Raw genomic sequence first — 12,915 nt, forward strand, 5'->3', positions numbered from 1 at the left:
GCATAATGTAGGTTTATTTACCGTGATATTGAATCATGTTGTAAGCGGTTTACAGCATCCCTGGCCTACTGGTTAGGGTTTCAGGCCGGAAACTGTAGGGTGGCCGGTTCGATCCCCGACCGGTAGGAAAAATGTGGGCGGGGGAAGTGGTAGACCACTGCTCTCCCATGCCCACATCCACGGCTGAAGTGCCCTTGAGCAAGGCACCCCGATCACTGCTCCCCAGGCGCCGCCAATGGCAGCTCACTGCTCCGGGTTAGTGTGTAACTTCACTGTGTGTGTGTGTCACTTCCCTGGATGGGTTAAATGCAGAGGTGAATTTCAGAGTGTGTGTGTCTACACCACCTCTGCCATAGAGAGGACTTTCACTTTCACTTCAGCATAAGAGTAAACGTCAAAAATATGGGGCTTGTCTTAACGCATAATGAGGGTTTATTTAACGTAATACTGAATTATGCTGTAAACGGAACGTCAACATATGGGGCTTGTCTTAACGCATAATGTGGGATTATTTCACGTAATATTTAATTATGTTGTAAACGGTTAACAGCATAAGGCTAAACGTCAACATATGGGGCTTGTCTAAACGCGTAATGTGGGTATATTTAATGTTTTATTTGAATAGTGTCGCAAAGTGACGCATGCGCGATAGGGTGGACTAGGATCGGGTAGAGGACTAGGATCGGGTAGCGACAGTCATGTCAAGCAATCCCATTCAAATGGCTTTCTGTGATGACAGGCTGAATGCTGTTACATTCTGTAATAATAGTGGGCCATGGGCAACATTTCATCACACACCTTCACCTTGCTGTCTTTTGATTAGCATCAGTAAAGCCAAAACAGGCCCCTTTTCTCTTAATTTCTGACCCCTGTTTATGTTCTTGCAGGCCCAACCTTGCCAAGCTTCGGAAATAGATGCATACTTAAACTGATACCCTTCTTTAAAGACATATCTAAACCCTATGTGGATATTCAAAAAGACTTGAAACATGAGAGTAGGGGAGTTATGTGTCCATGTTTATAATACCATGGGATTTTAAATAATCTTAAAGAAACAGTGTCCTATCCCAAAGATAGCACCAGGGTGGAAGAGGTTCTTTACTTGTCCTATCAGTTACCTAGGAACCAAGCTTTATTTGACTATGTGGGAGGAGCTGGCCAGCTTTGTGTCGTAGGTGTATCCACTGGAGTTTTGGGTTGGAGACGGTAAGCTTGATCTGCTGGGGAGTTACATGCTAAAGCCCCCATTGCAAAGGTGCCTGGAATTTTTTCCACATGAGCGAGACAGTGCCTGTTTGTACAGTGTCATGCTTTGACACACTAAAATTAGACCAGGGATAAAACGATAGACAGTGTTGGTCATAAACAATTTACAATGAAACAACGAATCAAGACCCATGAAAAAGGCTTTTTGAGCATTTCAAAGTTAGAACCTAAGTCTCTGTTGTTCCAAGATCCTTTTTATTTGCAAGTTCCTCTTGTGACACTGAGTGCCTTCATCTGGCTGCATGCCCATATGCAAATTGTGGTGCATTTAAAGCACTTTAAGGAACTCAAGGAAACTGCTTTTAACTCTAATTAGTATGTCAGACTCAAACTTAACACTCCAGTAGGTGATGCTCATCATGTATGCACCCCACTACAGCTGACATTTAGTGTCCCTTACGCCTTCAAACACTCAAGTTTGTTCCCTTGATAGCATTGGTCTATATTTAGGAGGGCCCTGTGACTGTTGCCACAGCGTGTCAGATTCCTTTGGTATGCTCCTTTCTGGCTGGACCTGCACCTGCTGCAAGCCTTAACCCTACTCTCATACTGAGCACAGACTGAGGAGCCTCTGCCAAACTTCAGTCAAAAAAAAAAATCCAGGTCAGATTTATGCACTTCTTTTCTTGTACAGACTTAAGGGGAGGGGCCAATGTTCCCTCCCTTCCTCTTTTTCTAATCTCTGATCTTTTAATGATGTATCTTTTTATAATGTGGTATCAATATGTCTTTCGAAGGGCCAACTATATGCGGCCAGACGGACTCTGTAGTTGGTGGATACTCTGCAGAGGGTCTGGACTATGCTGGAAAAGGATACTGGCCCGAATGTGGGGTCGGTGAGGGACTGAAGACACAGGATTCCCTCGGGAGGGCTATCGGCATGAGGTAAGGTTCAGTTCAGACTGCGTCTGCTCCAAGTCAATGCTTGTGAGGGTGAGGTAGCTCTCCCATTCAACTCAGTCAGAAAGAATGCAACTACAATGAACAGGTATTTGTTCTTTATATAATAAAGTAAGGTTCTGCTGTATCATGTACACTTAGTAGTACATTAAACATTAAAACATAGTCATGCCTAATATCTGAAGTATTTTGTGACATGCTTGAACGGTGTAACTGTCATTGAAAATGGATAATTCTGATATTGAGGATTAAGATTTAAGATATAAGATTTATAATCAAGAGGCTGTGTTTAATTAATTCAAGCAAATGAGATTCAAGCAACTTTGTCATTTGAATTGATCCAGACTTGGTTAGGAAGGGGAACTATCCACATTTTTGACATTTTTTGAAAAGGTTTATAATTATGGGTAAAATGAAACAATGAGTAAAAAGATTTCAACCTACATCTTATGCATGCCTTTGTCTCACACCTCACATAAGATAGAACCTTTTAACGGAATATGCTTATTTTTTTGGGCCATTTGTACTTTTAAAAGCATAGTTTGTGCCATACTATGGTTCGATATGCTGATTCATTAGTCATTTCTGAGATCAGAGATTTTTTTCCATGTTGGCTTTTCTTCCATTTTGGTCTTTGTAGTTTTGTGTTTTTACCATAGATTCTGTCCCTACTCAAAGTTGTATCTATTCTGGCCTTGGATTTTACTTTTGATCCAGAATGCTGGAGCTATATGATCTATACAATGTAACTTAATCAAAACTTTTTTATATGGTTTACCTGAATGCCTGACACCATCAATTCATTTTACAGATCTCACAATGTTCAGGAATTTCACCAGCATCCCTAACTAGACCAGGCAGTGTGTATTTCCGAGTAGCCAACATACTGGCGCTACTACACACTGCAGCGTTGCATCCTGTGACACTGGGGTCTGCAAAAAAGCAATGGAAAGCTGGGTCCTAGAGGGAGACAGCTACTCATTCCTCCGAAGTGCTCCTCACACCTTCAATTTGCAAAACAGGGACCGGCCAAATCGTGTGGAGATCTTTGATATCACCAGAATTCCAAGTCAACGCAACATTATTTCCGAGACCACCTGCCTCTGTGACATCTTTGGGGACGACTGTGAAACCCATTCCCTCTCCTGTAGCCCGGCCTCCACATCAATTCTTAAAAGGGAGCCGCATGAGGTAAAACCTGTGGACGACACCAACCACTCATCAGGATCCTATCACACAGCCAACTCCTCAGAGCGGTCCAGTGACGCGAGTGATACATTTGAGGATTCAAAAGAGGCCATACCCTGCACTCTCAAAACCCATCTGAACTCATCTGGATCCGCAACAGCTTCATCAGATGGTCTGGATACAAGCAAGCCCTTACAAAAAGCTGACTATCTGGAATCACACTCTGGTCCAGCAAGTACTGGTGCTTCCCCTGAAACTCAAGGAGTAAATTCATTTTTCTTGACAGAGGGCTTTCCCAATAATGGACCTTCCAGAGGTGGTGGTCTGCTAACAGAGCACGACATTGTACCACCATCCCCTGAATTGAGGGGCAAAGCTTCTTCTCCTGAGCTGAAATATAGATCTTCCACTAAGGGTAAAACACACAGTGGAGGAGTGATCAGCCCCATAGACACATCTCAAAGTGGGAGGCCTGATACAAGCTCCATAGAATCAGCAATACAGCCAACCGCAGCCTATACATCTGAGACGAAGGATGATTTCTCAATTCAAGATGAGTTTGGAGATTTAGTCTCTCCCCTTGATAGAAGAAATATTTGTCCAATTCCTGTATTTTCAATCATACCTGAATCAAGAGATAGTCCCCTATTCTTTTCCGAAAAAAGGAATATAACAGATTCGCTCCAACTCAAAGACATCAGTCCAATACCTGTATTTCCTATTATACCAAACCTGCTTGCTAACCCCATAGCGTCTTTCCATGATCCAGGGGACAAAGCTTTTGTAACTGAGGATAGATCTCAATCACCAACAAGACCTACTGATAAACTACTGGAAGGGACAACTGACACAGTCTCCCTGTCTGGACATCAGAAAACATCCAGTTCTTCAGAAGCCTTGACTGCAATTTTTGTGAGTGAACAAAACCTTACAGCCAAAGCCTCTGAGGAAGGGTTTGAGGTAACCCATATTAAAATAATACACACCATCCCCTCAAATGAAATAAGCGGTACCGTCTCTGTATCACCTGTAATCACTAATTCACCTGTGCCTACCGAAGCTGCAAGCTCCCCCTCACCTGAGCACGTACTAATCACATATTCACCTGAGCCTATAGACGTCGCAAGTTCGCTTAAACAAAAAGCAGTTACTGGTTCACCTGAGGCTGAAGAATTACCTTACTCTTCCACACCTGAGCCCACAGTCCTCACTTATTCTCCTGAGGCTGAAGAATTACCTTACCCTTCCACACCTGAGCCCACAGTCCTCACTTATTCTCCTGAGGCTGAAGAATTACCTTACCCTTCCACACCTGAGCTTTCAGTCCTCACTTATTCTCCTGAGGCTGAAGAATTACCTTACCCTTCCACACCTGAGCTTTCAGTCCTCACTAATTCTCCTGAGGCTGAAGAATTACCTTACCCTTCCACACCTGAGCTTTTAGTCCTCACTAATTCTCCTGAGCCTACAATATCACCTAACTTTTATTCACTGGAACCCTCAGAAGTCACTAGTTCAGGAATAGTGCCTGAACCCACAGGAATTACTTCAACAAAACCTGAACTACCAACTAACCTCACTTCACCTGAACACACAGAAATAATTAATTCACCAGAACCTGAATTAGCAGCTAACCTCATTTCAACTGAATATACAGAAATTGTAAATTCACCCAAGCTTGAATTAGCAACTAACTTTACTTCACCTGAACACACAGAAATTGTTCATTCACTAGAACCTGAAATAGTACCTAACCTCACTTCACCTGAACGCACAGAAATTGTTAATTCACCAGAACCTGAATTAGCAGCTAACCTCATTTCAACTGAATACACAGAAGTTGTTAATTCACCAGAACTTGAATTAGCAACTAACTTTACTTCGCCTGCACCCACAATCATTTCTGAGTCCCCTGAGCCTGAAATAGTAGTTTATTGTTCTTCACCAGAACCAACAAAATTCAGTAGTTCACTGGACTGTGCTGTAATAGTCAGTTCACCTGAGCCCACTCATTTATTTGATTTATTTGACAAATTTGTAGCTAATTCTCCTGAGCCCAAGGGAACTGCTAATTCATTTGAATCCACAGAAAGAGCTATTTCAACTGAGCCTATTTGGATAGCCACTTCACCAGAGCTTGAAGCTTATTCACCTGAGCATTTAGTAATCCCTAATTCACCTGAGCATTTAGTAATCCCTAATTCACTTGAGCATTTAGTAATCCCTAATTCATCTGAGCATTCAGGAAACCCTAATTCACCTGTGCATATAGCAGTGGCTATTACACCAGAACCGATATTAATCGCAACTTCTACCAAGACCACAGCTATTTCTTCTGTCTCTTCTACCCCCGACCCTACTGAAATCATTCAGTCTCCTGAACACACAATAATAGCTATATCACCTGAATTTATTTTAAAATCCCTAACACCAATGTATAATCCTACCTGTCCTTCACCTGAAATACAGATAACTTACTCTGCTGAGCCCAGAGCGACACCCGATCCCTCAGAAAATGTGAGAATAAGCTACTCTCCTCAAACTACAGACATGTCTAGCTCACCACATTTTGGCCACGGAGCCTCCCCACTGGATTCAAGAAGAATGACCCTAACACCGGAGGTGAGCATTACCACACAAGCCAACCGGGGAAATCTATCTCCTGACCACACAAATAGAACCCCTTCACCTTTCAGAAGTCCAACCTCACCTCAGATAGCAGGTTTGACATACAGTGTTGCATCATCTGATGGTAGGTTCTCTGAGCTGAAGGACATTTGCTCCTCACCTGAGCTGAGCAATGTCACCCCTGAGCCAGAACAGAGTGTTTCAGAATGCTCTCTTGAATTGTGGTCCCCAAGCTCCCCGTCTGCAGTGAAACACACAGCATCCTTTCCAGAGTTACAGAATAGAACCCTGTCACCGTATAGCGCTGCAACAAATGATTCACCCCTTCGGTCATACTCACCCGGGCAACGAGTGCAATCAAGCTCACCTGGGCAACGAGTGAAATCAATCTCACCTGGGCAAAGAGTGAAATCAAGCTCACCTGAAAAAAGATATGTTGGGGTCTCACCAGTTCACTTCGCCACTTCTCCAAAGTCTGAAGGATGTCATCTTTCCCCAACCATTGCTAAAAGTGGAGCTAGCCCCTCTTCTGAGATTATAAGCAAAGGACAACAAGAGTCTCCTCTCTCTAAAAGCAAAAGTACAGCCCCTTTATTTGAACCTGACTCAAAGGATGAGTTACAAGAACCAGACATGTGTGGGCTGGTTGGTTATTCATACATTAGTGCATCCCCAACCCATCAATGCAGCCAAATCAACCAGCCAACAAGTCCCTCTCCTAAATCCTTAAGTAAATACCCAACAATAAGGCCAGGAGACACTGACAAAATCACAGAAACTAAATCTAAATTAATAGACTGTGAGAATCCTTTAAACCCAGTAGCTTGGTCCCATTCTGAAATAGCTTCTAAAGTGGAGCAGCATAGGAGTTGGGAGGAAAATGAAAGGTGGAGCTCAGAAACCTTTGAAAGGCAATCGGTAGGTACCAGTGTGAGGGCAGGCCACATGGGATTGACATGCAGGGAAAGCCCCACTGTCCGCCATGGTGACGGCAGTGGAGAATATGACCGCCGGCCATGCCAGGGCGGGGAGGAGTACAGGGCCAGAGAGGGTGAGGAGAGGAAGGCGTCAGTTAAGGGGGAGGGGAGGAGCAGAACTGCGGGTTACAGAGGGGAACAGGTTGAGCTGTCATTCAGTGCCAGGAATAGAAAAGGGCCTGCCAGCTCCAGCGCAGCTCCCACAAGCAGAGATCCCAAGCTGGGGATTCCTGCTCGCTCTTACTCAGAGTGGCTCCTCGCAACTCGACAGCAACAGAGTCAGATAAGAGCTCAGAGTTTACAGCAAGAGAACAAGGGTGGTGCCAGGAGGCTAAAAGCAGTCCCCGGGAGCAATAACACGGGGGTTGGCCGCCTTTCTCCAGATCACACAGCAAGGGAGACCACCAGCATGGGGAGTGAGTTTGATGAGGCTGACAGTGAGGTAAAGTGGCTGACAGACGTGGCTTTCAGAAGCCTCTCAAGCCCTCAGGTGGATTACCTGGACGTGTACAACTCTAGCCACAGGTCGTCTACAAACGCCTCACAGCCATCCACTCAGGGGAGCCCAGGTGCTACAGCATGGTTATCCTATGCAGACTTTCGTGGCTCATCTCAAGGTGAAGGTGACGATGTTCCACGTCAGCCTTATGTGCCACCCCTGGACGGCTTGGATCCCTCTAGGCGTTTTGAGCTGGGAAGTTTTGAGTGTGTAGATGTGGCTCTGGAGAGCAGAGAGGAGGCCAGGAAGGGGAAAAGGACAGTCCCCAAAAGGCAGATTCAGCTCAAGAGACGGGACAACAATGAACCAAACACCAAAGAAAACATAGAGTGTGTTTTGGGTTCTCCCTCTACAGAGAGACGGTTCAATGATACCTTAGCACGGCAGCACAGAACACCAGTGAAAATGGAGGAGGAAATGACAACAGATAGCCCTGAGGCTGATCAAACTGGCAGAAAACCGAGGATGCAGAAGTCCTCATCCCTGGACGAGACATCATGCAAATCAAAAGTTGCCTCTTGTCTTATTAAGAATGTACTGTCAAAAAAAATGCGAAAAGGTGAGAGCAGCCAAACTACACACCGTAAAGCGGATTTAAGTCCATCTGACGACCCAAACGACGCCTTTGAGAGTATAACCCCACCTCCTGAGAGAGAGCACTCCAAATTGGACAACGTTAAGTCAAGCCAACTTTCAGACAACAATATGCCACCTATGAACCCACCTGTCAAGGAGGAGCAAAGTCCACGCCAAGGGGCTAAACACCAAAGAGGTCTTGCGCCCAAAGTGCCTCCAAAGCCACTGCATTACATTCTTCCTCCTCTTCCTCAAGATATTTCCATGAGGCCCGAACCTCAACACAAAAATAAAGTCAGGAAAGAAAGTCCTCTAGGTGTCCCTTTAGAGGGCAAGAAAATGGAGAAACAGGACTCTGGGAATGGTGGAAAGCAGGCGGCTTACCGTAACCCTGGTGACAAGCACAGCCGTGACTCAGCGAATGTCAGTGTCGGGAACACGGGCACAACTGCCACCCGAGCCTTGGGCATGCCAAGTGGAATGATAAACAGGGAGCAGGAATGCCACGCGAGACCGGAAAATCATAAACAACACAGTGGCAGGAGCGTGTTCATGTCCAAAACACCCGAAATCATGCTGAAGCCCTGCGTGCCCAAGGAGAGAAAACAGTCCTCAGTGAAAGTGTCTCTGTCACCTGGTCTGGAGAGAAAGGCTGCTGACAGCCAGGAACGAGCTCTGGAGGAAAAACAGGAGGAGCCCGAATTGGAGGTTGAGACAGAGCAGACAGAGGATGAATGTGATACAAACAAAATAAAGAAACCCATCCATAAAGTAAGGGATGTCAGAAGACTTGTTAAAAATACATATAACCTTTCTTTTAAAGCAGCCACACATGCTGTGTCACCAAATGCCAGTGTGTCACAGAAGCAGGAGGAGACAGTACCAATGAAACCTGTCCCAATGCAGATTGAATGCAGAGCTATCAACAGGAAGGACAACAAACAACCCTCTCAACAGACTGACATGCCTGTGGACACTTCAAAGACAGATCTACAACAAGAGTCCACAGAAATAAACGAACAGACAGGATCCCCCCAAATCCCTCCTAAGACAACTCAAGCCAACACGTTGACTTCAGACTTGCCACACAAAGAACCTGTTGCTACCCCAGGAATGGACACCAACACTGCTTTAGATGCATCAGGTCAAATGGAGAAGGTCTCTAATGAGGCTGGTCGACACCCAAAGTTGGACAGTTTACCCAAAATCCCCAGTAAGGATAGAGAAGTGTCAAAACTTTTATTTCAGCCAGATGGCTCATCCAAAGGCATTCCAAATCCAGACGCCCCACCTTCCCCTCGGTTACCAGTCCCAAGCAGCAGCCACTCTGTGTCTATGATACGAAAGGAAAAGGGAATGCAGGCTGACATTGGGGTATGTGACATCGTCAGCGAAGGTGCTAGCAACCCTCGTAAACATGTTAATAGAATTGAGGTGCCGCTACAGACCTCCTGCATGGATGGCTCCGCAGGAGAGACACACAGAACGGAGGGAGATACAGCCCAACACTCAACTGCTTCGTCTCCAAGGCTGCCTAGTCCTGAGAAGATCATGCACAAACACAGAAGCTCCCCAAAGCCACAAGGGCAGGAGAAGACAGTTCCCAAGGTTATATTTGAGGGAAATTATAAACAGTCATCACCATCAAGAGAAGCGCAGGAACTGCCTGACTTAGGAGGTCCTCAGGTTATCAACATCAGAAAAGAAACAGCGTCGCCAGTGGTAACAGGCAAAAGCCAGCCTGTTACAGAGGTGAAGCCTGTCTGTGGAGAAGGGAATGCACCTGCATCGCAAAAGACTTCAAAAGAGATAGAGCTTCCTATACAGGTTAGATCCATATCATATGACAGGCCTAAACCAGTGCTTCCCACAAAACCAAGCTGCAAGCAACCCTTGATAGAGATAAAGTCAGTATCAAATGACAAAACAAAAGCAGACAACCCCCAACCTGCAATGAACAAACATCAGAGTACAGAAGAAAGAAAGTTTGAAGCAGCTGCTCCTGGTGAGCCAGGGAGAAAACCAGCACCACCAGTCCACACAAATAAATTAGCAGTATCAGCCCGATCAAGCTACAGGCCTCCCCCAAACAAAATGGCAGCAGTATCAAGCTTGACTCAGCAAACAGCTGTGGTTGAATCTTTGAACAACAAGCAGCTACATGCAGTAACTACGTCACAAGCCAATACAATTCAGATGCCAACAGTTTTCACATCAAAGGTCCAAGGACAACCCATCATTTTGGATAAATCAAGCAACCCTGGGGAAACCCAGGGTATGCCAGCCAGCTCCAGTGGTTCTATCCAAACAGTGGGGCCAATAAAAGCACAAGCCCCCAGCTATACACAACAGCGAGCTGTGAAATCAGCTGATAATCAGGTTCAAACAGAGGATCTCCATTTCTATGCCTCCGATGACCCACCCAGCTATGATGACCGGGAGAGTTTCAGCCCTTACCTCCTGTCAGACTTACCTCTCAAAAGATCAAATCGGTACCATCCAAATTCCAGGCCTCCGCCATGCTCCTGCACCAGCAGTTGTTCCTCCCATCCTGGCCATCCCCGTCTCAGCCCACACACTCGCACTCCTCCCATCACCCCGCATTCCCCGGGACAGTCTCTACCTTACCCCGGGGCCCCACCTCAAGCCCAAGTCCGTCCTCATCAGTGCAGACCAGATGGTCCACCTCTGAGCTATAAACCAGGCTCACCTAAAGCCCCCATGCTGAACCCTACTGCACCTCCAGCCATGTTTCAGCCAGTCCATCATCCATCTGCCTGCCCTGGGCCACTTCTGCAGCCGTGTGGAGACGAGCGACAGCATGTGGACCGGCGCCCTGCCCATCATCCTCCACAGCAGCAGCATGCATCGGGGGCTAGTGGTGGGCCATACAGCGACCATCTCCATCCATCCAACATGCCCCCCATGGAGTCTCGACCCCAGTACCTCTGCAGTCCACAAGACCTGGGCTCCTCTTATGGCTCAGAGTATGGGCCTGATGGGCCGGGGGGTGGTAGTGTGATGTACCCAGACAGTGCAGGGGGACTTGGATATGGGCAAGGTCCTCGACGTGTTCTCCTTGATCCTGACACAGGGAAGTATTTCTACATTGAGGTACCTATGCAGCCCCTGAGAAAGATGCTGTTTGACCCAGAGACTGGCCAGTATGTGGAGGTGCTTATCCCCCAGCAGGCTCTCTCCCACTCCAGCCTGTATTCCCCACCTGCTGCCCCATACTCCTCCATGCATGGGCCAAGTATGTACGCCCCTCAGTACCTCCCTTACTCTGTTCCAACCCATCCCCAAGCTACTCACCCTCCTCGAAATGCTGAGCCCCCTGTCCCTACAACGCTTCACCAAAACAGCATAGGTTATGGGCCTCCAGGAGGCCAGGTACCAAAGTCTGAGCTGCAGACCCAGAACCAGAACCATCCACCTCTGGATCAGGGCTACCTGGAAAGCATGTATTATATTCCCACGGGAATGAATGCAAGCCCCAACCCTACTCCATCGGACTGTTACCATAAGCCCTCTAACTTGCCTTCTTTGGGGAGTAGGAGATCTTGAACTGTTCCTAATCTAGAGGCTTGAGTTTAAAAGCCCGGCGTAACAAGGGAGGCTGTGCCGCCCAACATGGCATGATGAATGTCTATGAATTATGCAAATTGAATTGTCCATTAGAGGTGGGTCTTTGTGTGAAATTGTACAATATTATCATCTTTCCTGTTTAATAACTTTCAGCCTTTCAATACTCCACAATCTCGACAATGCCACTCATTTAGTTGTATGTCGGCTATAATGTCACTGGGTATCTTAACACTTTTCTGAAACACTATGAAGTACTATGGACACGTTGTGAGGAGAGGAATAAAGGAAAGTTTAATCTGTTCCTGAGGGGTAATAGTGGAAACTTCTTCTGGTTCTTTTTGTGTTAGAAATGGTTGTCTGTACCTTAAATTAGAAGAATTATTTTCATATGGAGTACATGTTTATGTCACTGCAAATCACATGACCACCTGTGCAAGCACTTTCAAGTTGTTTTTCCTGGATGGCATGCAATGTCTCTCCAAATTGAATGAGGCCAGGAATTAAGTTGCTGTGTAGATCTGTGTTTATAAAGTTTGGATAAAAGTTGTACACATTAATACACCGTTCTGTCCCAGTTTATTGTCCTGTTGGCAAATGGCTGTTCAAATGCATTCATCCAATAAAGAATTAACAGATAATTACAGTTTTTTACAATCGGATACACACTAAAATCAAAAGTGTAACACAATTATCAAAACCTTCACTCAAGGAGCAAAACAACGGCTCAGATCTGCACAACTATAAGCACATTTAAACATCACACAAGTGATTTGCAAAGCACTAAACACACTTTTATGCTTTAGACACAGACGTATATCAAGAGGTCACTTCCTTGCAATTCCAAAACACTCTGTCAAGTCACCACACCTATGAGCCGGTCAAATAAACACAGCCATCAAGTGCCCAAACACATGATTGCTTAATTGTAGACACAACAAACAGGTTTAAGCACTATAGAAATGCCACAGATGAGTAACTGTAATCTGTCTTCAACCAAAATGGAAGGCAAAAGAAGAAGAGTGAGGGTGAGAGGGGGAATCCACAGAGGAGGAGAAGGAGGAAGAGGCCGAGGCCATGCCATGAGGCTGAGGTCAAGGTGGAAGTAGAGGAAGACGAAGACCTGTAGCGGGAGGAAAATGTGCTCAAAGAAGAAGACCAAATGTATCAAATACAGTAAACTTGAAAGGAGGACAGGCCCATATTCACGCAAGAACAAGATATAGAGATCATAAACATGCTTTTGGCAAATACGTAATGCTATCAGGCTCAGAGAAATTCGAGCAAACATTATCG

The 12,915-nt window shown here is 45.7% G+C and overlaps 1 protein-coding gene across 2 annotated transcripts; it reads left to right on the forward strand.

Annotated features, from left to right (window-relative positions):
- Positions 1–1,995: 1,995 nt before the first annotated feature.
- On the forward strand, positions 1,996–12,179 carry LOC308367167 (uncharacterized protein). Of its 2 annotated transcripts, none has more exons than XM_080840983.1 (2): positions 1,996–2,151; positions 2,978–12,179. In XM_080840983.1, exon 2 carries the CDS (start codon positions 3,112–3,114, stop codon positions 11,599–11,601), a length of 8,490 nt encoding a protein of 2,829 aa, XP_080697109.1. In that variant the 5' UTR covers positions 1,996–2,151; positions 2,978–3,111; the 3' UTR covers positions 11,602–12,179. The 2 variants fall into 2 exon arrangements, with proteins under 2 accessions (XP_080697109.1, XP_080697110.1); XM_080840984.1 differs by having other exon boundaries at positions 2,017–2,254.
- Positions 12,180–12,915: the final 736 nt, after the last annotated feature.

The sequence above is a fragment of the Sprattus sprattus genome, assembly GCF_963457725.1.
Source record: "Sprattus sprattus genome assembly, chromosome: 6".
NCBI classification, from domain to species: domain Eukaryota; kingdom Metazoa; phylum Chordata; class Actinopteri; order Clupeiformes; family Clupeidae; genus Sprattus; species Sprattus sprattus.